This window comes from Zophobas morio, unplaced genomic scaffold, assembly GCF_036711695.1.
Source record: "Zophobas morio isolate AGI-343-1 ecotype UQ-CSIRO unplaced genomic scaffold, CSIRO_AGI_Zmor_V1 ptg000014l, whole genome shotgun sequence".
Classification (NCBI taxonomy): Eukaryota; Metazoa; Arthropoda; class Insecta; order Coleoptera; family Tenebrionidae; genus Zophobas; species Zophobas morio.
The window spans coordinates 13,305,109-13,332,307 of NW_026972119.1; the positions used below are offsets into that span (position 1 = coordinate 13,305,109).

The window sequence follows — 27,199 nt, forward strand, 5'->3', positions numbered from 1 at the left end:
CGCCATATCTCGCAGACTTATCATTGGACCCAAATTCTTTGAGAAAACTGTAACAGCACAAAGATATCGAAACAATATCCTAACTGTTTTTGTTCAAGAGTTACAAGATGATGAACTCCAAGACGGATTTCTTCAACATGACAGTGCCACGGCACATACAACAGTAGACAATTTGAATTTTTTACGTGAATTCCTTGATGATAAAGTGATAAGTTTACACTAAGTTCCTGAGTCCCCCCAAGGTCACCAGATTTAACCCCTCTGGATTAATTCTTGTTCAGTCATCTAAAAAACACTATTTTCAAAACTCCCATTCACACCATAGAAGAACTGAAAGACAGAATTACCGAAGAGTGTGCTCGCATTACACGTGCTACACTACAAAATGTGGTTAATAACATGAAAACACGTCAATTTATGTATACAGAATAATGGATACCATTTCCAACAGCTTTTTTTAACTTTATTTTCGCCTTTTAAGTAAACTTATTCACAAATCTGCAGAAGTTATTTCCTTTCACTAGCTTTTCTAGTTTTCAACAAGCAAAAGCTAACCTTTAGTTGTAAATTTATTTATGTCCGTATGCAACCAACATTACACATGTGTTTATTTAATTGCATAATCTGAAACGTGATCCCTTGTTCTCTCCAAACTAGAATATGGTATTGTGATTTGGTATCCACTTTATGAAGTAGGTACATTGTAAGAACCTGGAAACTATTCAGCACAAATTCCTCAGACTCCTGACTCTTGTCCAAAATGGTGTTTACCCATTTTGTGTATTGCTGTCATGATTTAACTTCACATCACTTAGTGTTCGACGTAACATTTTAATGATACGGTTTCTTTATAACTGGCTCAATAAAAACATAGACTGCTCCGAATTATTGTCTAAATTAAATTTTCTCATTCCAAGAAGTTGTAATATCCCTCAGCATTTCCTATTTTATAATCCACAATCTCGAACTAACGTTTTAAGCAAGTCTCCTGTATTCGTAATGTGCACATTGTTTAACAAAGCAGCAAATGTATGTTTTTGTTTTCCGTAATTCAGTTAATAGCGTATCTTCTATTATTCGGAAAATATCCTAGTTTTTAGACTATAAATTTAACCGGTTTTCTAATTTTTGCTTTGGTTTTATAATTGAGTTTACCGAATTCTATTTTTATTTATTTTTAGTTCGTTTATTATTATCATTTCTTAACATGGCTTCCTTAGTCGTGCAAGATAATGAAGTAAAAGTTGAAAGACCTGGATCTTCAGAAAAAACTTCCTTAATTAACCGAATACCTCCTATCTGTGTAGACAAGACAACCGTATACACTTTAATTTTTGACATTAGCTTATTCCGAGAGACCAAACTTTTCTACATTCTTAGAACTACCCACCCAAACTTGTTCAAAGCCAGCAATTTGCGTGAAAGCACGTCAACTTTTCAGTTATTAAAAATTCTTGTATAAGCTAATACCGAAGTTTCAGACATCATGGAAACAATATTCGGGCGTCAACTCGCGTTAATACAGTAAAAAATGTCGCAAGGAAAACCAATCTTGCGGACGAGCGTCGTTCCACTTAAGTTTAACTGCAACTGTCAGTTATTGTGGCAATGATAAATTTTATCTACTTTCCAGGAGCAGCCGCGGAGATTGTGACCGCTCCAGCCAATACAGCCGCAACAGTTACAGGGATCACGAAAACGGCCGTATAAGATACAACACCGACGAACCGGAACTGGATCTGGCAAAGGAGAAAAGGACGCAGCGCTATCTGGTGCCGATGGTGACTCTGTATGCGATTTATTTATGCCCGCTGATGATCCTTCGTCTGGCTCGATTAGTCCTCCCGGAAACGTACGACAACAACAAAAACTTTGACATTTCGTATACTATGTTCGTGTGGGTGGCCTTCGCGCCCACCTGTTCCACTCCGGTTCTTTACGCCTTCTGGCAGATGAATAGGTGAGCATTTGTGTGGTAGTTGTGCTGGGTGTTGAAGTTCAGTGCACAAACCGATAGGGCAATGGCTTATCACCTTATCAGTATTATTAGCATGTATTTTGACGGCTAGACCTTTTCTATATTGGTATGATGAGGAGTTGTCAAGTAAACCCTCTGCACGTTAGATGCTTGACGCTGTGAACAAACAGATTAGCAGTAGTTTCTGAAAAATAGAAATACGTTTTATGTGAACATTTCCCCCTTAAGACGAATTGCCTTTACAATGTAACTTTGATGCTTTATTTGGACTATTTTCATTGGAGTTCAAACCTGCTCTTTAAAAGGCGATTCAGAAGCAATTCACTTGGGGAACTATTTGTCAATGAAATTTATTTAACTCGGTTGTAGACGCCCTTGCGAAATTACCGGAGTTCCGGCCGATTTCAGCGGATGTCCTGTTTCTTCCGACACACGTTAAAAGCTATGTTGTTGAAATGTTGCTGCATTTAAATAAAGCATCTGTTAAGCACAAAACTTAATTGTTAAAGAGAGAATTTATCTGCACTACTTTATGCAATTTACTTCCGGCAGCCCGGAAAGAAAGATATTTTCCATTGTAAAATTATGTCTTCTGTCTGTTATTTTTCCTGAAATATTGAAAGCGTTGGTTTGAAAATTTTTAATTAACTGCACAGATTCAATTAAAAGCGTGCACTCTGTTTCTGAAACAAACTGATAATTCGTTTTAATAAAAGTAAAATAGGTTGTTGAAATAGGTTCAGGATAATCATTAATCCTTGAATTTATTGTTCAGTGTCTAGTTATGATTAAATTAGAAATATTTCATCAAATTATTCACTCCATCCTTATTTGCCAACATCAGACATGAAATACTGTATGCTTAGTCGACATGTACCTATTTAAACTTTTAGGACTTGAGACAAACAATGACTGAAGATAAACAATAAACAAAACTGGCTATTCTGAACTACAACAAATAAATTTTCAAGTACACTTATTTAGGAAAATACTAGAAAAACCCAAATAGATGTTCTGATATCCTTAAACTTTCGCGAAACGGAAATCATAAATAAATTTTATTGCTCCCTAATAAACCATTTACGGCGACCTGTAAAAGTGCTGACTATGTCAGTAACAGACCTAACTTCGAATTTTACCAGTATTTTAAGAAAAGAGGTAGTTTTTTTTCCAACTGACAAAGTAAAACATAGACAGTGATTGGAACAATTACTTTTAAAAAGTAATGCATTACAATTACTCATTATCCAGTAACAATAGTAATTCATTACAATTACAAATTACTAAATGGCGCTAAATAGAATTGTTGTGGGGCAACCGGGCAACATGTTACATATTTTTCCAAAAATTGAAGAGCCGATTCTTTTGCGCCTAATTTCATTCCAATCTAGCTACAAATAAAAGTTCGATGCCAACTACAACAACTTTTAAACAAAAATTTGCATTGGTGGGAGATTTCAAAATATTTTATTGGCTGACGTGTAAATGTATCGTAAATATTATAATATTATCTTGAGTAAAAAGGATATTCTAAATACATAGAAGGCGGCTACAAGATAATGTAAACTTAAAAGTCTGTTTTTAATTATCTCTTACTTGGCGTTGTGACTTATAGATTAAATTTAGACAATCTTACAGGGTTTTCCTCTCATAAAATTTTTATGTCGGAGTATGAGGGCTTTAAAAGGACTGGCTCTAACGGTTACCTGATATAGATTTGAGTGAACCAGAAAAATGGCTAAAGTTTGTTTGACCACATATTTTAAATATTCTGCCCCTGGTCACTCAATTATTTATTAAGATATTTTATTTCTGTAAATCGCAATAGATTTTTTAATACAATTTCTACTATGTACCATTTTGAAAATTTAAAATTTATTCATAAACAGCGAAAACCAGATAATCTTATACTCATCACAACACAACAAAATTTAAAAAACGCAAAAGCATTCTGGGTGGGCTTCTTTACGGTCATTTCAACGGTTTGAAGTTTATTACAATCGGACGTATACTTTTGGTAAAAACTTGGGCAGAAGTTTATATCTATTTCCCAATGCTGGAATATGCTTTAGCGACCCTTAAAATGATGAAGAGCTTATGTATATTTTGGTTACCTGGTTTCCTAACAAATTTAGGAATTCGTTACAATTACTCATTACATTACTTGAAAAGAAACTGAATTACTTGTAACTGAATTACTTCCAATCACTGAAAACATATGTAAACAGACCGACAAAAATGCAATGGATGGTGAATATATGCAAAATATGCAGTAATTAATCTTCATCAATCAATTTAAAAAGGTATAATTCAAATATAGACTAAAGCATTTATTTGTCATATTAAAAATATGCTCCTTATTAATTGTGAAATGCAGTGAGCAATTAAAAAATTGAAACCTCATACTTGGCATTCAAATGTCTGTAATCTTTTTGAAAACTGATTTGAGATTTCGTTTTTAGTATTAATTATAACTAATATTCAAAGTGTTAGATGGAACATCAGTAAATATAAATTTTCTCTTACACCCCCGAGCCATCACTTTATTTTATGCATACTTTTACGCTTCCAGGAACCTAATTTCTCCAGAGTTTAATTTTACTGCAAACTATAGTGCTCTATATAATACGTTTCATGTTTTTTAGATAATCGAACTTCCGAAAATTTGAAATTCTAATAAGTTTTCATTTTATGTTTTGATTTAATCTTGTTATATTGTGAATATTAACTCAACTTTGAAAATGTATTCAGACGTGTAGAGTTTGAAATTGCACTTTCTATAAAACAGATTCGTTCCCTTTAATATTTTGGAACAAACGTGAAGCTTTTAATAATAGGGTATTTTTATAAGGTTGATACAGAGTTTCTATTTTATTTGACATGATTCCGTTAATTTTTTTCTTCAGTACCGTATTAAAATATCTATTTGATAGTAAACACATTCTTTAATTATTATCACCTCCAGTGACACCGGAAATAAGATCAACTTTTTATTTTTAAACGGAACACACACTATATTTTTTAATTAATGAGTCGTTTGAATTTTTTTCACAAAAAATCAAGAGCAACCAATATTCTAAAAGTAATAATAAAAAGTTGTTTATAAAAATCTAGTAGCCTGAAAAATCGACAACCATGTTTTCATTCACATAGTTTCAGTAAACTTAAATAAAACAAATTTTTTACAGACAATTTAGGTTTTGAATTCCGATTGTTTTACCCGAACGTAAGCTAAGGAAATACAGTATGACCCCTGCAATACGAAAAAGTAGTCTCACGTTTCCGTCTGTCTGTCTGTCTGGTATCTGTATCCATTTTTATTAGAAACGTAATCTCCGAAACTGCTGGACCGATTATTGTCAAATTTTGTATATACATATATTAGAAATATCATGTAGATTGTTAAACGCTAACCAAAATTTGGCTAATCATCCCCACCAACAATTTTTTTGATATAGAAAAATATACTCATACTTGTAGTGTATCCGCTTTCAGTTTTTTCGTTAAACGTTCAAATTTTCGCAAAAACACTTGCAAGATATAATAACGTTGTATTACCAACATGGGATACAAGGCTTTGTAGCGTATAGGGGGTTTCTAGGGAAACGGCGACCGGCGGTCGCGGGTTCGATGCCGAAATTGTTCCTTTACTTTTTTTTCTTGCACTTGTCACGTGCTATGACTTGTTTCCTTTTGTGCTATGACTAGTAGTACGCACGTCTTTATATAATAATGATAAAATAGGAATTATATTATTCAAACATTTTGTTCAATTGTGGTTTAATTAATAATTTTAGTTCTATGTTTTGAGAAGACAAACTGAATCAATTCAAACTAATTTCTACGTGACATTCTTTCAATGCATAAACATAAATAAACACTTGAGCTTCAGGCTGATATTACCTAGTGCTGAAGGATATTTTATCCTGTTAGTTATGTGCTTTAAATATATTTTACATTGTCCATGCGGGAGTGTTTTTATGCCGTTGGTTTTTACTATACAGAGGTTATCACAAAACGAAAATCGTAAAAACAAATTTTATCATTTTTTTTAAAGAGCTGGATTTGTCGGATTATACTTCAAGGGCAAGGGAAGTTGTGTCAAAATAACATTCGACCATTTTTTTTTGTTAACATCCGAAGTAGCAGAACAAACTAGAATTAAATTTGAATACAACAAGAGTACAAATATTTCTCACAACAAATTTTCAGAGATGTTTCCATTTTGTTTGACACACATTTCCGCATCTCTACGAATGAGGTACTCGACGTAAATTGCCATCATGTTCGGTGATATTTGTAAATCTTCTGTTTTTCACTTTAAGCTGACCTGTTTTTTAAATTATCAATAATTTGTTCCAAATATCTCCGATAGTGTTTTTCCTGTTTGGGTATAATTCGTTGAACTTATTTTAGCAAGTGTGGTTCAAGCTTTCGTTGCATTTCCCATACAACAATATCATCAAAAAATGCGGACAATCTTTTTGTTAGAAATGTCGAACTGACAGATGAAACACTTATTTTTCAACCAACTAGAACTGAATTAAGTAGATAATTTTTGACTTATTTTACTAACTTTTTAATTATTTGATTTGTTGTAATAAAAAAATCAAACTTTCCATTTATAGAAAAATATACCGGATATTTTGTAAAAAATGAAGTTGGTGTCGTCTCCGGTTCTACCGGAATTGGTAATAAGAGGGTGTACTTACCATCAGACAGATATTTTATATAAATCTACTCCAAGAACTATAGGTTTATCTTTAAAAATAAAAAAAAATACATGGCATCCAATTTTCCGGTTTAATTTAGACTGATCGTAACGATTAACATAACCAAAAATGAATATACATAAAACACAGAAACTTATTTCAATTAAAATAGGACTACTAGCCATCGATGACGTAACAATAGCGGCAACCACAGGTACTAAAATCTGAAAATGCTGATTACCTGAGGTGAAGAAATAGCCAACAAAATCAACCCAACTGCATAAGAACGATAATAATTATGAAACCCTGTATGCTCTAAATCCCTATCAAATACTTTAAGACATCGTGTTTTCCCAAATGGTTTTCTAGTGAACTGAAAAACCTTATTTATTCTAAAAAATCATTGCGTAAACTTTATAAGATAAGTGGTGATCTAAATATATATGACGATTCTCTAGACTCAGGAGGTTATGTAAATTAAAAACGACAGAATGTTACAATTTATATATCTCAAAAATGGAAACTGAAATCAGTTCTAACTGTTACTCTTTTTGGAAATTCTGGAAAGAGAAAAATAACATGAACGGTACTCCAAATACTATGAAATATGTATATCAATGAAACATCAACTGATTCAATGAGAGCAGCCAATTTATTCGCTGACTCTTTTAAAACAGTTTATAGGGATTCGCAAATCAATGTTCATTCTAATATACAAGTTAACTGCTCAACAGACTTCAACTTAAGAATATTTTCGTTAAGTGAAATATTCGATGCGATTATTAGTTTAAAGCCTACCACTACCAATAATGTAGGACCTGATGGAATTTCAGCAAGATTCCTGGTTTCTTGTATATTTAGTATTTCTAAACCAATACATCTTTTGTATAAATTTATCCCTTTCTTCTGGTGTGGTTCCGAACACCTGGAAAGATGATGAATTTTGGTACCAGGTTTCTTAGATAGATTGAAAGGACAGGAAACAGTTCATCAAAATAGGGAATTCTGTCTCTGATCCAGTTGTAGTTTGTTCAGGTGTGCCACAAGGCTCACACTGTGGTCCACTTTTATTCTTATTGTTTATCAATACAATAATTTCTCTTCTTTATCTAGTTATTATATTTCTTTTCTTCTTTCTTTTCTTTATATTTCTTTATTATTGTTATTATTTTTGTTATTTGTTCTTTCTTTATTTTGAACATTAGGTAGGATGTTTAATTTAATTTAATTTTTAGTGTATTTAATTTAATATTTGTAATTTAGATATAATGAGATTTCCCGTAATAAAGTTTATTATTATTATAAAGTATATTCAGTTGCCTACATAGTCTCCGAAAATAATTACCCTGTTATGAACAAACGGCAAATAATAATTCTAGGCCTGCTCCATATATATTTTTTATTGTACACCCGTTACAACATTTATCATACTAGAAGCAATTTTAAGTCTCTGACCGTACATATATCAGGGTAAAACAGCCGCCCTTGATAGTTTTCTTTTATTTATAGTTGATACTACTAGTTGAGTTGATAAATTTTATGCAAAGCAAAAGTGTATAAAAAAAAACTTGCATTTTTTGATAGTTTTATTCATTCGTTATTTAGTATCTATTATATATAATATAATAGACGTATGTACTACAACTACGTAGAGAGTCATTATAAATTAAGATTAACATTTCAAATATTAAACAGTATATCAGTCTAACTGTATCATACATACATTCCATAAATATGTTAATAAAATTTTAGCTCACGATTTCGCTGTTCTTGCTGTTATAAATGCAGCTTTCGTATTATCTCGGAAAAAAATCAGTCGAATCAGATGCTTTGTATGCAGCAGAAAGAATTTCTAAATTAGATAGTCGCTCCCGACCCATTGTCGATTTGAGGTTAATTTGAATTTAGAGAATGATCATTTTTCAACAGAAGTAACACTAAAAGATAAAGAAGAAAAACTCTTAAAGCTTTAATAAGATTTGGAAAAAGTGTTTTAAGTATACCTTACGTACCAATTTTTTTATTTTTTTTTTTGTGTTATTCCAAAAAAAATTGTATAATTTGTAGAAAGTCTTCCCCATTTTAAATATTACTAACTCGAAAGTGTTTTATTCATAACGTAACGTGTTCTCTAAATAGGACGTGTTGGTGAATATTACAGCTCCTACGGAAAACTTCCAGTACTAACATATTTATTCCGAAAACAATAACTCTTCACAATAAAAACACAAAATGGTTTAAACACATTGCACACTTGAAGTATTCAACATCTGTTGCGCCTTGTTGCCATAATATTATATTTATCACGCCGGTTCAAGTCTGAAGTCCTGCCAAACACAGAAAACTCACAACTAATTCTAGTTCAATAGAAAACGGGTTCTTTACCAATCGTTTTCCTTCTATACTTTTCTTTATTTATTTTTATGTAGCTGTTATTACATTCAACAAGTTTTTCTAACACAGACGAAATTGCGTTTAGGCAATTAAAATCATTTGCATCATATGCACCGTTTTCGTGAAAATTTATTTACTACTAGTCGATTTCCACAAAAAGAAAATTAAACGTTTCCTATCTTCATAATAAAGCACACATGTTGTGTAATCATCGAAATTAAACATGAAATTAAAGCGACTTTGATTCAGAGGAAATAAACAAACTTGTCAATAACGGCCGAGTTTAATTTATGCAGCTTTTAGTTATTTACTTGTAGCACATACGTATTTTCCTGCTTTAATTTTAAACTGTTCCGGTAACAGCTTCGGTGTTGCAGCATTTGGTTAATTGTAATATTTGGTTTTATCACTGAGGCGCCAGAAAGTGCGTGACATGTTGAGTAATTTTCTATCACGTTGCATTTAAATTAAACGTATTGATTTAATGTCACCTAAAATATTTTATTGACCGAAACTAATTTATTATCTCGTCTTTTGTGATGCAGAAAACCCTGGGAAACAAATTTCTGTGAGTGACACACAAATAAAAAGAAATGAATAATTAAATATCTGGGTTAAATGTTGTTATATCACCACAAAGATAAAGCAGAGAAGTTTAAAATTCTTTGTGACTACGATAAAAGTCGAATATGTGTATTAATCAACATGACTGCTCCAAAAATGTTTTTAGTAAAATTTTGTTTTATTATTAAAAATTATCTCAACTGGACTTTAGTTCACTCGAGAAAATAGGTACGTATTTCAGTCCAGTTCAGTTGTGAAAAAACTCCAAGTTCGTTGAACAAATTGCGGGGAAATTAAATTAATGAAAAGCATGACCCAAGTGGTAGCAGTTCGTAGGAGAACAAAGTGTCTGCATCTGTTAACAAAATAACATGATGGAAAAAAATTAACTAAACCCAGCGTTATTCCCAAGTGTTATGAAAAAATAGTGTCGTTTTGTATAGAACGAAAACGCAAAAATTAAATTAAAAAAACTATACCTACATACGAGATTGAAATTTAAAAGTAGTGTTTAATTTTGTTCTTTTTATTTTTAACAACGGTAAAAAATTGTGTTTTTAAGAAACGGGAAATATAATACCGAGCAAAGTATTCGACGAAATATAAAACGTCTTTAAGCAATAAAATAAAGTAAGAAATGTGGCGTTGAACGGTATGAAAAATATAGTTACTTCTATAAGGACTATAAAGTTGCATGATTTTGCTCGAGAGGTGGCTTCCATAACAAAATCATGAAAGTTCTACGTGAGTTGCACACAACATTTTTTTATTTTTCCACATGAGCTGTGGAAAATGTTTTAGTGGCGTTTCAGAACTCGTACAGTCGGCAAGTTTGCATACTAGCGATAATATTTAATTACTAGCTGACCCCATGAACTTCGTTTCACCAACAATTTAATTTCGAATCTGCAAAACCGAATGGATGTTTTAAACATATGACAAGCATAATAAACTTTTATTCAAAATATATTTACTTATCCCCTCCAAAAAATTGATGACGTCAGCCCAAAATTTTGCCAAATGAATCTTATCTAAAATGCCCAAAATAGGATGAGACTATACTTGTGGTGTCTCAAAAAAATTAATCACTGAGTCAATTTATTTTATTCATTGAATCAAGAATTGCAAAACTGAATTTTGAAATATTGCAGACGTTTTGAAGTTACTGTTTGACATGGTACGTTTTTAATCAAAATATATCTGTTTATCAAGCCCAAAAACTTGATGACGTCATCTCAAGATTTTGCCGAATAAATCCTATCTAAAATGTGGCGATTCCCATACAAAATTTTTAGAATTTTTTTATTTTTTAGCTGTTCTTTTAAGTTTTCCCTATTTTTACTTCCCGAGCGTAAGCAAAGGAAGTATTGTAATCGAGTCCGTCGGCCGACTCTCTGCCTTTACGTTTTCTCGATCTTTCATGACCCCTAGAAGACGAAGAAATAGGTCTCCCATTTCCGTCTGTCTGTCCTTCTGTCCGTCTGTCCGTCCGTCTGTCCGTTTGCCGTCCCGGATTTTTATTAGACAGATAATCTCCGAAAGTACTCGACCGATTGTTGTGAAATTTTGTACTTACATTAAGAATATCATGTAAATGGTAAAACGCTAACCAAAATTTGTCTAATCATCCCCACCACTAATGCGATGACGTCACTTCAAAATTGTACATAGTAAATGGGTTTTCAATTGTATAAAATAACATAGTCCTACACATGTAGTTTACAACTCTGAATCGACTTTTCACCCGAAACGTCCAGATTTTTGGAAAAAAAATCAAAATTATAAAACAACATTTGTGGAATAAATCATATCTAAAATGTACAAAATATGATGAGTCTGTACTTGTGATCTATCACTCCATTCATATTTTTTGGATTTCCATATACAGGGTGACTCAAAAAAATTAATGAATGCCTAAATTTATTTTACTGATTTACTCAGAAACTACAAAACCGAATGCTTTGAAATCTTGCAGATGTTTTAAGGTTATAAAGAGCATAATAAATGTTTAGTCAAAATATATTTTCTTATCCCCTCCAAAAAATTGATGACGTCAGCTCGAAAGTTTGCCGAATAAATCCTATCTAAACTGTAAAAATATGATGAGTCTGTACTTGTAATTTATCACTCCATTCATATTTTTTGGATTTGCATATACAGGGTGACTCAAAAAAATTAATGAATGCGTAAATATATTTTATTGATTTAATCAGGAACTACAAAACCGAATGCTCTGAAATCTTGCAGATGTTTTAAGGTCATAAAGAGTATAATAAATGTTTGGTCAAAATATATTTGCTTATCCCCTCCAAAAACTTGATGACGTCAGCTCGAAAGTTTGCCGAATAAATCATATCTAAAATGTACAAAATTTGATGAGTCTGTATTTGTCATTTATCACTCGGTTCATATTTTTTGGATTTGCATATACAGAGTGACTCAAAAAAATTAATGAATGCGTAAATATATTTTATTGATTTAATCAGGAACTACAAAACGGAATGCTCTGACATCTTGCAGATGTTTTAAGGTTATAAAGAGCATAATAAATGTTTAGTCAAAATATATTTGCTTATCCCTTCCAAAAACTTGATGACGTCAGCTCGAAAATTTGCCGAATAAATCATAACTAAAATATACAAAATATGATCAGTCTGTACTTGTGATCTATCACTCCATTCATATTTTTTGGATTTGCATATACAGGGTGATTCAAGAAAATAAATGAAAGCGTAAATTTATTTTACTGATTTACTCAGGAACTACAAAACCGAATGCTTCGAAATCTTGAAGATATTTTAAAATTATCATAAGCATGGTAAATTTTTGATCAAAATGTATTTGGTCGTCCCCCCTAAAAAATTTATGACGTCACCACAAAATTTTGCTGAATAAATCCTATCTAAAATGTACAAAATATGGTGAGTCTCTTCTTGTGATTGATCATTCCATTCAAATTTTTTCGATTTGCATATACAGGGTGACTCAAAAAAATTAATGAATGCGTAAATTTATTTTATTGATTTAATCAGGAACTACAAAACCGAATGCTTTGAAATCTTGCAGATGTTTTAAGGTTATAAAGAGCATAATAAATTTTTAGTCAAAATATATTTGGTTATCTTCTACAAAAAACTGATGACGTCAGCTCAAAAGTTTGCCGAATAAATCGTATCTAAAATGTACAAAATATGATGAGTCTGTACTTGTGATTTATCATTCCATTCATATTTTTGGATTTGCATATGCAGGGTGATTCAAAAAAATTAATGAAGGCGTGAATTTATTTTATCGATTTAATCAGGAATTACAAAACCGAATGCTTTGAAATCTTGGGAATATTTTAAAGTTATTATAAGCATGGTAAACTTTTGTTCAAAATGTATTTGTTCATCCCTCCTAAAAAAATTGATGACGTCACCTTTAAATTTTGCTGAATAAATCCTACCTAAAATGCAAAAAATATGATGAGTTTGTACTTGGGATTTATCATTCCATTCATATTTTTTAGATTTTCTTAAGAGGTGGTTCAAAAAAATTAATGAAGTCAATTTATTTTATTGATTAAATTAAAGGAAACACTTATTATTAGTATTACACCCCAACCAACCCAATTTGGTAGACAAAAAATTTGTTAAAGGAAAAACTCGGTTGAAACATAAGGGTAGCACGCTTATTTACATCGACTTTAACATTACAGACCTGCATTTGTTTTATGCGCTCACTTGGTTCCGCGAATGTGAAATAGACATGTTTATAATCAACCAATTGTGAATTTCACCGTCAAGAATTAAAATAAAACCCAATGTTTTATATAATAAGCGGAAGTCGAAGCAATAAAACCGATGGTCGTTTTGTTTACAGTTTCTCTGTTTGACTCTCACGTATGCTGTTACGCTTGTCATCTTAAATTAAGAATGTTTATACATAAACGATTTTCAGTTGCCTTTCATATTACTAGACAGCGGATTTTTGTCGGGGTACGTCACGATTATAGGTGGGGACGCGCTGGATCGCCGAGACTCAGTAGCGGGTGATAGATAATCACTGAATTTAATCAGTACTAATTCCATAAATATAATTAACGATTTATTAATCAAACGGCTAAGTAAATGAGAACGGGAATTAACAGCAGAGTGCAACGAAACAGCGTTATTCTAATCTCAAATAAACGAAGTGCAATCCGCAACCGCAATGAATTCGCATCCCGTACGAGCCGTACCGAGTTTGGCCTTGCCTAGCCCGACAGAAATCCGCTCTCTAGATATTACACACCGGCGCCGTATACGTGAGTAAATTGTTTCGTTATTTGATTGATTATAAGAAATCAATATTCAAAACGACCCAATTCATTTTCCCGAAAATTTTATTCTTAGTATTACACTACATCTATCCCAACTGATATACGTGTCCTTGCAAAAATGTTGATGACGTCATCACAATTTTTTTTAAATTCCCACTACAAAAATGTAATGAGAAAAAAAAAACACAATAGGCATGCAGTCGTCAAGTTTCCGACAGCGAGGGAAGTACTGTCTAAACTCTTTAGACCAATTTTTTTTTATTTATAAACCATCCCCGTAATATAAAAAATTCTTCAAATCGGTCAAGCCGTTTTTGAGTTTTAGCGAGACTAACAGGAACAGCAATTGATTTTTATTATATAGAAGATTAAAAAATGGGGGTTGGTGGTAGAAAGGTGAAGATTTAGGGTTATATGTATTTTTTGATTCCAAACCTTAAAAAAATAAAAATAAAAAATTTTGTCCAAAAAATAAACAAAAATTTTTTAGGGTTGGCCACCCTTATCGCTTAGGGGTATAAAGAATAGTTTACAACCTATTCTCAGACCTACCGAATATACATAAAAAATTTCATACAAATCGGTATACCCGTTTCGGAGAAGTTCGGTTACAAACACTGTTACGCGAGAATTTTATACATAATGCATTATTATTTTAGAACAAATTTCATTACCGTAAAAAAGGTTATACTGAGTCGACCTTATAAGATAGACATATGCTGTCCGGACTTTTCTTTAGAACTTTTAGAGCGGAACAATTTTATCATATATGATTTTTACGTAACTTTAACCATTTAAGCAGCGTAAGCAACGGAAGCTGTCAAAGGAGCAATGATTTTCCCGTTTTTCCGAATTTTTCATTGCTACTTAGCTCCTATTGACCGTTGCGTGATGTTACGTCACATAAATAATAATTAAAAAATTGAAGAATCTAAAAATTGTAAAATTGTAAAACTGAAATATGAGAAACAGAGAAATCGAAAAATAAAAAAAAAACAGGAAATCGAGAATTTGAAAAATCGAGAAATTCAAAAAATTACATATTGAAAAATTGAGTAATCGAAAAACTGAAATTATATAAATTGCAAAATTGGAAAATCGAGAAATTGAAAAATGGAAAAATTTTAAATTCAAAAAAATAAAAAGTACCAAAACTAATATATTGCAAAATTGAGAAATCAAAGCTTGAAAAATCGTGAAATCGAACCACCGAGATGCCAAAAAATTGAAGATTCGAAAAATTGAGAAAACGAAAAATTGAACAATTTTGATTTTTTCCAACACGGATTCATGTTACTTTTTATCATTTAACTAACATTTATTCAACAAAATTGTAATACTTGAAAGGGGACTTCATGAACGAATAAATTTTGATTAATGATTTATTATCCTCGTTAACCTTAAAACGTTTGGAAGATTTGAGGTTTTTCCAGTTTCAAAGTTAAGTTGGAAAATGTTGTTATGCAATTTTGATTTTTTTTCCAAAAATCTGGATGTCTACGGTAAAATCAACATGGATTCATAAACCACAAGTGCAGGAGTATCTTACTTTGTAAATTTTGAAGAAGACGTCATCCTGTTGTTCCCGGGGATGATTAGCCCAATTCTGGTCAGCGTTTTACCATGTACACAATATTCATAACACGCGTATAAATTTTGACAACAATCGGTCCAGTAGTTTCGGAGATTAACTGTCTAATAAAAATCCGGACAGACGGCAGATAGACAGACGGAAACGGACGCTAGGGGTCATGAAACCTTGAAAAAACATACTAAACTTTTAGTTGGAAGCTCCTATTGACCGTAGCGTGATGTTATTAGCCTATATGTAGATACGATAAATGGACTATCCAACACAAAAAGATTTGTAATAAAAGTATAGAAGCACAGATAAGCGATCATTAATTAATTTATATTGAAAAGTACAATGTTTTTTAGTTTGACTCATTCAGCAATTTAATTTTCAAACAAAACGACAACAGTGTGTTATAAATAAAACAACAAAGACTAACTTTCACATTCAACGAGATTTTCAATTCTATCTACTGCATTAAAAGTTATAATAATAACTGAACACTGAAAACGAGGCTACAAATACGCATTTATAATATAGTTACGCTAATGTGACGACACACTTAAAATTTAAATTTTTTAGTACACATTACTACACATTTATTTCGTACCTAATAATTCTAATACTCATTAGCTTTTTGTTCCATACACTAGAAAATTCAATGTCTCCCACTTTATCCCAGTGAAGTGCAAAACTTTAGTATGTACGCCCTTCTCTAGTAGTCCGTGTTTCCCCGTTAATTTCATTCATTAAATAACACTCGAGAATTTCCAGCCTCTAAAACTTCTCAAAAGAAGTTACATTTTCGGGGTCCGTCTCAACTACGCCATATTATTCACGCTGTGTAGGTACAGGCGTCCTTCAACAAAAAAATTGATCCAAGGTTATTTCGACAGGACTTCCCTCGCTCCCTGAGTACAATTCAATAAACCCCGCTTCTTTGAAAAAAAAAATTCCGAACTGTCAATAATTGTGATAACAAGAATTTTTTTATACAGGCTGATTTCGAAATGTGTGTAATACAAAAATTGGGGAATAGATATATTATTGTTTAGGCGCGTCAAATAATTTTAAAATAATCTTATAACATAAATTACAATACTGAACTATACCATAATTGATTACTTTTAATTTAACAACTTGTATACATTTTTCAAAATTAGCGGCACAGGATATGTTTAGAAAGAAACCTTTTGAATTATTAAATTTGAACAAATAGTTCAATGATAATAATTAAATTGAAGATAACTTGTCAACAATAATTTCGTAGATACTATTTGCATAATGCAAATCTACCCTCTCCGATGGATCGGAAATTGCCCACCCTTATTTCCCAGTGTTTTAAATGATGCAGAAATAAAGTAGTTTTTTTCTGGAACGGGCATTAAAATCCAGCTTTATTGGCCGATTAAGTCATTAAAATCGGCGTTAAAAACGCACTTTATTTGTTTCGCTGCCGTCCTGTTTTTATTTGTTTGCCGTATTCATCGCCGTTTACTATTCACGAACCTTTTTGTCCAATTCATATATATTTTTATTACTTTTATTTAATAGTCTAATAATTGTAATGCTCCTGCGAGATTTCTATTTTAGTCGCTCTAGTCTCCAGTTAGGACTATTAAATAGCGTTTTATTTTAATATAGTATGTCACCCGCTCTTGAAGTAAAGCCCAATAAATCCCGCTTCTTTGAAAAATAATTATAAAATTAGATTTTACGATTTTGGTTATTTACCTTTATAAAGTAAAATCAATTGCCGTCAGTAACAACTCCGAAAAATTGAAAATTGAAAAAAAAAGAAAAATTTTCCAGAAAATCAAAAAATCGAGATCTCGAGAAATCAATAAATGAAAAGAAAAAAATGAAAATCGAAAAACTAAAGAATGGAATTGAAAATTTGATGATTAAATTTTCGAAAAAATTATAACGCGAAAAATCGGAAAACCGAAAATTCCAAAATTTAAAATCGAAAAACAAAAAAAATCGAGATTTCGAAAAGTCGAGAAATGAAAAAATTGAAAAATCACAAATTCGAAAAAAAAAAAAATCGAAAATTCGAAACTTCTAAAATTGAAAAATCGAAACAGAAAAATTAATAAATTGAAATATCCAAAAATCGAATTATGAAAATGGAAAAATTCTCAAAATTGAAGCATTGAATAACAGAGAAATCGAAAACCTAGAAAATCTGGAAATCAAAAAAATTTAAACATTGAAGAAATGGAAAATTCTTAACTTCAAAAAATTAAAATATTAAAAATCGTAAATCAGAAAAATTGAAAAATCGAAAAATCGAAAAATGTAGAATTTAAAAAAACGAAAAGTTGAATATCGAAAAACTGAAAAATCAAAAAAGTGAAAAATACAGAAATTCAAAGATGCCAGAACCGAAATATAGAAAAATTGGGAATCGAAAAATTGTAAAATCGAAATATCAAAAATTGGAAAATCAAAAAATCAAAAATTGGAAAATCCAAAAATCAAAAATTGATAAGCCGAAAAATCCAAAAACCGAGAAGTCGAAAAATCGAGAAGTTGAAAAAGTGAAAAATCAAGTAACCTGAAAGTCGAGAAATCGCAACAGCCCCAAATTGATCAATCGAAAATTAAAATCTGAAAAATTGAAAAAATTGGATTAAAAAAACTAAAAATCGAAAAATTGGAAAATCAAAAAATTAAAACATCGAATTCTCGCTAAATCGAGAAACCGAAAAATTGATAAAACTGAGAATTCGAAAAATTTTGAAACAGAAAAAGTGAAAAATTGAAAAATGTAAATTTAAAAAACAAAAAATCGGGAAATCAAAAAAAAAATCAAAAAGAACGAGAAATCGAGAACTAGAAAAATCTAAAATTTAAAAAATTAAGATACCAAAAAATTGAATAATCAGGAGTATGTTATTTTATAAAATTTAAAATGGATACAGACGCCAGACAGACAAACAGACAAACAGACGGAAACGGGAGCCCACTTTTTTCGTACTCTAGAGGTCATGACACGTCAAGAAAATATGAAGTGGCAATTCGCCCGATGGACTCGATTACTATATTAAAAAAAAAAATGAAAAATCTAAAAACTGAAAAATCGTAGAAGTGAAAAATCAAAAAATCGAAAAATCGAAAAAGGAATAATTTCAAAGTTCGAATATGTATCGAGAAATCGAAAATTCGAAAATTTTAAATCAAAAAACAAAAGTTGGAAAATCGAGATTTTGAAAAGTCGGAAAATGAAAAAAGTGAAAAATCAAAAAACCTGAAAGTCGGGAAATCGCAACAGCCCGAAATCGAAAAATCGAAAAATTAAAATTTGAAAAATTGAAAAATTGAGAATTCAAAAAAATAAAAAATTTGAAAAACCGAATAATTAAAAAATCATACAACTGAAAAATTGAAAAATGGAGAAACCAAAAAAGAAACAAATTCAAAGTTCGAATATCGAGAAATCGAAAATTCGATGATCAAATATTCGAAAAAATTATAACGCGAAAAATCGGAAAACCGAAAATTCCAAAATTTAAAATCGAAAAGCAAAAGTTCGAAAATAGAGATTTCGAAAATTGGAGAAATGAAAAAATAGAAAAGTCAAAAACTCGAAAAAAAAAGAAAAATGGAAAATTCGAAACTTCGAAAATTGAGAATTTGAAAAATCGAGAAACCGGAACATGGACAAATTAATAAATTGAAATATCCAAAAATCGAAACATCAAAAGATCGAGAAATCGAGAAATGGAAAAGTTGAGAAGTCGAAAATGGAAAAATTCTCAAAATTAAAGTATTGAAAAACAAAAATCGAAAACCTGGAAAATCGGGAAATCAAAAAAAGAAATGGAAAATTCTTAAGTTCGAAAAAATAAAATATTAAAAAATCGTAAAACAGAAAAATTGAAATATCGAAAAATGTAAAATTTAAAAAAACAAAAAGTTGAATATCGAAAAAGTGACAATTCAAAAAAATGAAAAATCTAGAAATTCAAAAATGCCAGAACTGAAATATAGAAAAATTGGGAATCGAAAAATAGTAAAATCGAAACATCAAAAATTGGAAAATCAAAAAATCAAAAATTGAAAAGCCGAAAAATTGAAAAATCATTAAACCTAAAAATCTAAAAATGGCAACAGCGCCAAATTGAAAAATCGAAAATTAAAATTTTAAAAAATTTATCAAATTACATTAGAAAACGAAAAATCGAAAAATTGGAAAATCAAAAAATTGAAACATCGCTAAATCAAGAAACCGGAAAATTGATAAAACTGAGAAATCGAAAAATTTTGAAACAGAAAAAGTGAAAAATTGAAAAATGTAAATTTAAAAAACAAAAAATTGAGAAATCAAAAAACTGAAATATCAAAAGAAACGAGAAATCGAGAACTAGAAAAATCTAAAATTTAAAAAATTAAAACATCAAAAAATTGAATAATCGAAAAATTCAAAAAGTCAAAAACTCAAACATCGAAAAATTGAAAAATCCAAGAAGAATTGAAGAACCGAAAAACTGGAAAATTCCAAAACTGAAACATTGAAAAACTGAGATCGAAAATTTGAAAAATCGAGACACTAAAAAGTCAAAACATCGAATAATCGAAAACTTGAAGAATTGAAAATCTGAAAAATCAAAAACCGTGATATCCAGAAGACGATAAACCGAAACGTCAAAAAATCGAGAGATCTGGAAAAAATCAAAATTTCAAAAAATCGGAAAATCTGCAAGTCAAAAATCCAGAAGTCGATAAGTTGATAAATCGAAAAATCAATTATCCAAAAATAGAAAATTTAGAAACGCCAATAATTTAAATATTGAAGAATCAAATAAATAATTAAAAAATTGAAGAATCTAAAAATTGTAAAATTGTAAAACTGAAATATGAGAAATAGAGAAATCGTAAAACAGAAAAAAAACAGGCAATCGAGATTTTGAAAAATCGAGAAATTCAAAAAATTAAATATTGAAAAATTGAGTAATCGAAAAACTGAAATTATAGAAATTGAAAAATGGGAAAATTGAAAAATTCAAAAATGAAAAAATTTTAAAACCAAAAAAGGAAAATGTACCAAAACTAATATATTGCAAAATTGAGAAATCAAAGCTTGAAAAATCGTGAAATCGAACCACCGAAAAGCCAAAAAATTGAAAATTCAAAAGATCGAAAAGCCGAGAAATCGAAAAATCGAGAAGTCGAAAAAGTGAAAAATCAAGCAATCTAAAAATCGAAAAATCGCAGCAGCCCCAAATTGAAAAATCGAAAATTAAAATTTGAGAAATTGAAAAAATTACATTAAAAAACGAAAAATCGAAAATTTGGAAAATCAAAAAATTGAAACATCGAATTCTCGTGAAATCGAGAACCCGAAAAATTGATAAAACTGAGAAATCGAAAAATTTTAAAAATGAAGAAGTGAAAAATTGAAAAATATAAATTAAAAAAAAAAACAAAAAATTGACAAATCAAAAAATTAAAAAATCAAAAGAAACGAGAAATCGAGATATAGAAAATTCTAAAATTTAACCAATTAAGATATCAAAAAATTGAATAATCGAAAAATTGAAAAAGCCCAAAACTCAAACATCGAAAAATTGATTAATTGATAAATCCAAAAATTGAAAAGTTCAAGAAAAATTGAAGAATCGATAAACTGAAAAATTCCAAAACTGAAACATTGAAAAACTGAGATCGAAAATTGAAAAATCGAGACATCGAAAAATCGAAACATCGAATAATCGAAAAATTAAAGAATTGAAAATCTGAAAAATGGAAAAACCGTGAAATCCAGAAGTCGATAAACCGAAACGTCGAAAAGTCGAGAAATCGGGAACAAAATCAAAATATCAAAAAATCGAAAAATCTACAAGTCGAAAAATCGATAAGTTGAAAAATCGTAAAAATCAATTATCCAAAAATCGAAAAATCAATTATCCAAAAATCGAAAATTTAGAAACGCCAATAATTTAAGTATTGAAGAATCAAATAAATAATTACAAAATTGAAAAATCTAAAAATTGTAAAATTGTAAAACTGAAATATGAGAAATAGAGAATCGAAAAATAAAAAAAACAGGAAATCGAGAATTTGAAAAATCGGAAAATTCAAAAAATTAAATATTGAAAAATTGAGTAATCGAAAAACTGAAATTATAGAAATTGAAAAATTAGAAAATCGAGAAATTGAAAAATGGAAAAATTTTAAAATCAAAAAAGTAACAAGTACCAAAACTAACATATGGCAAAATTGAGAAATCAAAGCTTGATAAATCGTGAAATCGAACCACCGAAAAACCAAAAAATTGAAAATTCGAAAAATTGGGAAAACGAAAAATTTCAATAGACACGATAAAAACTGAACATGGATTCATGTTACTTTTTATCATTTAACTAACATTTATTCAACAAAATTGTAATACTTGAAAGGGGACTTCATGAACGAATACAAGTTAAGCTGGAAAAAGTTGTTGTGCAATTTTGATTTTTTTTGCAAAAATCTGGATGTCTAGGATAAAAATCAACACGGATTCATAAACCACAACTGCAGAAGTGTCTTATTTTGTAATTTTTGCAGAAGACGTCATCCTATTGTTGCCGGGGATGATTAGCTCAATTTTGGTCAGCGTTTTACCATGTATACGATATTCATAAGACGCGTATAAATTTTGACAACAATCGGTCCAGTAGTTTCGGAGATTAACTGCCTAATAAAAATCCGGACAGACGGCAAATAGGCAGACGGAAACGGACGCTAGGGATAATGAAACCTTGAAAAAACATACTAAACTTTTAGTTGGAAGTCTTATTACAGTTTAACCCAACTTAAACAAATAAAAAAGCATTATAAGTTTTATACAAATCCTGTCGATTTTAGAACAATTTTGTTGTGGACATTATCAATAAAGCTCCTCTTTCTCACTTGTGGCAAATTTATTTGTTTATACATTTTGAAATTAAAAAAAAGGATACTCATAGACGTCATAACGATGCGTTGTGACCTTGAAATGTCAAAATTATGGTATAGGTATAGGTAAAAATTTTAAATAATTTAAACAACAATGTTTTTATTATCTTTCATAAGGTTATAGACTCAAATTCAAAGCCCGAACTTCGGCGAACAAAAAACTATTTTTTCCCTGAGCTAGACGTACAAAATGGGGTTTCTTATTTATTAATTTGTTACTGAGCCGGGTTTCCATCTCTGGCGTTAATCGTGCATGCGTGCCCGCTGAATGTTCTGCGTCCATTCGGTCCGCGATAATTAAAACTTCGAAATTGAATTGTTCCAGATCTTCAAAGGAGCGTTTGTTGGGTTACTTCCGACTCAGCAATCGGAAGTTGAGACAGTCGTGTGAAACGGTAATAACAGCAGCTGGAACACCGGCGGTGCCGAGGGCCAAATGTAGCCACGTTGGGGTTGATTCGATCGTACCACAGGTGGACGACGGCCATTCGGACAACAACAGTTTCCAGCAGGATTTTGCTTCGTCCTGATGACATAAAGGAAGGCATTAGTACGTAACACTTTTTTCTTCCTTTATGTGCGATTTATTTCATCACGCAACATTTGCCACGGTTACGGTAAATAATGGCTAAAGCTGTTTCTGTGATGATTACCTCACGACGCTGGGAGCGTCACGTCACGTCGGCTCTTTTACTTCTATTTAATCAACGAGAGCTTTATAGAGGCTGACGAATCAAATCTCTTTTATTTACGAGCGAACACTCACCGCTGTTTGTTATGCGGAAGTTTAATTTAGTCGGAATGATTTTCTAAATACATAAAGGATGCACTTGAGGATGCTCGATTTGTCATGTCCACGAAATACAAATAGATAGGAACAACTGAATTTGGTTTACAAATTGTGTTGCATTTACGGAAGAGAAACGATTCAATATTTATTCTAGTAGTTGAGTTTTATTTTGTACATGTTTTTTTATCTACTTTCTACTGGGTTGCTAGAATGTATGGAAACGGTTAAATAAATATCTTGAAAAACAAATCAAGTAAAAATGGATATAAGGGTACAAGAAGTTGTGCTTTAATTATCGTAAAAAAATTTTTTTTTGGATCATTTGTTTTCGAGATGCAAGGCCAACTTGATTGATTCTAAATCACACTACCATACAATTAATACATTTTTGAATAGAGCTTTTTTTCTGAATTCATTGATGTAGCATAATCATACTTTCTTTCTGATTGAAATGGAAAACTAAAGAATAAATAAAAAAAGAAAAATGACATCGTTACCTTTGAAAATAATTTTAGTTTTACATGTAAGGTGTTTCTTGAAAAAATTGTGGATGTAAGTTAAACTGAGCACATAGAATTATTAATGATTCATTCTGAGCGAGAACCGTAATTTATTTTGTCATTTCAATGAGAAACAAAGTTGATTGTGCTATATCAATGAATTCAGAAAAAAAGCTATATTCATAAATGCATTAATTGGCCTTGCATCCCGAAAACAAATGAAGCAAAAAAAATTTTTTTTTGACGAATAATAATAATTAGAACACAACTTGTTACACCCTAATTTCAGTTGATTTTTACAATTGGTTCTCAATTTCCATATATTCTAGCGATCCTGTATATACGAATGTACAAAGTTGAACTTTGTGTTGTCTGCTGCAAGTTTAAAGCTAACTGAACAAGCAATAACACCGCCCTAAGCTTTATAAAATTCCACGATAAAATAATGACTTGTAGTAACTACGTAAAATAAGCCCTGGCTTAATTTAATATCAAAATAACAATATACTTACATACAAAAATAGCAACGACCTCAAATTTTCATTTTCGTACTCTTATTACTAAATATATCACAAAATATATAAATTTTATTGTCAAAGCTGTTGTATAGACATGGTAACAAAGGACTATTGTTAGTGGTGATAGGTGTTTGGGACACTATAATAAAATGTTAGGGGCAATCTACACCTTATCCCTGGAACATAAAACTGCACATATTCAAGTAAATTTTGATAATTTATAGTATACCACTAGACACAGTTTTCTGTAAAAACACCAAGCTGCTTGGGTTTTGTCTTGGCAGCGTACAAAACTCGTCCCTAATTCACGGTATCTTGTCAATTATCCAAACACCTATCGATTTCTGAAGAAGTTAATACATGAATCTTACACAAATAATCATAAAGCTCTACATTCCGCTTCGATTCGTGTGAAAATTTGATTTAAAATTGCGTTCTTTGGTTTTTATCACGTCAAATTTCAAAAACTATTGAAAATTTTGTCTTCATTTTTTAACTGTAATCTAATATGTATAACCAAATACTACTGATTCTCCAAGTGTAATTTTGCTGCACTAGTGTTTTTCAACTTCAACATATGTATAAAAAAACTTTTTTTCACTAGCAGCCTGGACGCATGCAAATGTCGACTCATTTAGTGGTAGCAAATTCAACTTTTGCTACCACGGGTTCAAAAAGAAAAATTGAGGTTATGTACGCAATGTTTGATGTGATTATTTCTTAAAAAATGAACAAATGTGTGCTACAAACATTACTTGAGTATACGCATGGTAGTTGGTAGACGGTAGAAGATAAAATGATTAACTCAGCGACAAGTATAAACGATTTTCTTTGTGTTGAAGATTTAGATCAAGTTTGATTAGAAATCAAAACAAAATCACGTTGCGTCAAAAAATTGAACGTTTATTTTTCAGTTTATTGTCTTATGGTTTCTACTAGTGAAAAAAATAGTATATTAACCACGGTTGCAAAGCCACTTCTAGACCTCGCGCTTCAGAGCCCTCGACGCTGCGCGTCTCGGGTTCTAATTTGCGCTCGGTCTAGAATGTTTGGCTCTGCAACCTTGGCTAATAATATACTATTTCCTTACTTGCACAAAAGGTGTACTGAAATTTTTAGCATGCGAGGATTTTTTTTATTATTGAAGATTTTAAAGTCAATCAGTGACAAAGTTGTAGAGTATGGTTTTAAATAATTTTTCTAGGATAGAATAGAATTATTAATAATACAAGAAAGAAACTTACAAAACTATATATAATAAATAATAAATACGTGTAAAATAAAATTAAAAATTATTAATTAAAGATTTACAAAGTAGCTCATATTCCTTATTAAATTCTTAAAAGTAATTTTATTGATATTAAATATGTTGAACCTCTGGTCCTCTGCGAGTCTGTTGGCTGTGTTCCTTATTCGTCTAATTGGATGGTTTTGCGATCTTTTTGTTATCGACAAAGGAATTCTGAAAATCAGTTGACTACGAGTCAATCTGCTATCAGCAGGCAGCACAATGAAAGATAATTTTTCTAGGAAGTAGGCATTATCTATCTCACCATTAATAAGTCCTCGAAGAAATGAAATATCGGAAATTATGCGATGAGTTTCGAGTGAATTAATATGAAAATTACGCATTATCCAAGTGTAATTACCCTGATATGAGTTCGACCAAGTTTAAACTATAATAAGTGAAGGAATTTTTTCTGTACTCTTTCTGTTTTATAATTAGGATACCATATGGAAGAACAATAAAGTAGGTGAGATCTGACAAGAGAAAAGTATAAAATTTTTAGGGTCGAAATCGAAAAATTTTGACAATGCCTTCAAATAAGCCCAAGAGTCCGTATTGTATTATTAATAACAAAATAATAATGATTCTTAAAACCACACCTAAATCTTTGACTTCGTCAACACGAGACAAGGTAGAATTACCCAAATAATAGTCAAAGTTCACCCTCAATTTGATATTAAGAAATGATATAATATGACATTTGTTAACACTTAAAAGCAAAGTCATAAAAGATGTTAAGATATGTTTGTAATTCAAGTGCATCTTTCACGGAACTAACAGTTTTAAATACTTTCAAATCGTCCGCATACAACAGAAAATTGGAGTAACGAAAGCATTAATCATTAATGAATAGTAAATAAGGAGACGACATATAACCACCAATCCTAACTTGCTGTGATCTCTCCGACAGGAATGATGTTAAACATTTAACGGCGTTATTGTTAAACCTTAATTTACTCAATTTACAGAATAATAACCTATGGTTTACCTTATCAAAGGCTTTTGAAAAAATCAGTATACACGGAATCCACTTGTAGTTTTTTATCAAAAGCTGCATTAAGTAACAATAGCATTCCATTAAATTTGTGCAAGTAGATCTTTGTTTGCAGAAACCATGTTGTTTGATAAAGATGATAGGACAAGAAATCCACTCCAATTGTTTGGCAACAATGGAATCAAATATTTTAGGAATGGCAGAATGATTGTAAACATCGCTGTAATTGTCGATCTTATTACGATCCCCAGATTCAAAAATAGGTGTAACGTAACTATTTTTCCGGACCTTGGGAAATTTACCCTGAGACAAAGACACCTTGAACAGTTCACACAAGGGCACTGTACATACTTGAGTAAATGCAGTTCTTTAGCGGAACTTTTGGAATGCCATCAGCTCCATGATGGAAAGAATGTTTAAGACGAGTAACATTTTCAAAAGCTTCTGATATATCAACTTTCAGTCCAGAATCAGATACTTCATTTATACATTCAAATTCTTGATCAAAATCACTGTTAGCATCTTCTACGTAAACCGAGGAAAAAAACTCCGCAAACAAGTTAGAAATTTCAGTGCCAGTTTTAGCAAACTCCTGCCAATTATGCATTTCACAAGGAATACCACTGCCCACTACTTTTTTCCT

At 30.8% G+C, this 27,199-nt stretch overlaps 1 protein-coding gene across 2 annotated transcripts in view; it reads left to right on the top strand.

Moving 5' to 3' along the window:
* The window catches only part of LOC135128553 (orexin/Hypocretin receptor type 1), a 211,740-nt gene that overhangs the window by 176,456 nt on the left and 8,085 nt on the right, over positions 1-27,199 (top strand). The window contains exons 5-6 of one of the 2 annotated variants that reach the window (XM_064055430.1): positions 1,634-1,960; positions 22,792-23,016. In XM_064055430.1, the coding sequence (XP_063911500.1) occupies positions 1,634-1,960; positions 22,792-22,996 (532 nt within the window). In that variant the 3' untranslated portion in view covers positions 22,997-23,016. The remainder of the gene's footprint in view (positions 1-1,633; positions 1,961-22,791; positions 23,017-27,199) is intronic. The other variant, XM_064055431.1, reaches the window with a different exon arrangement.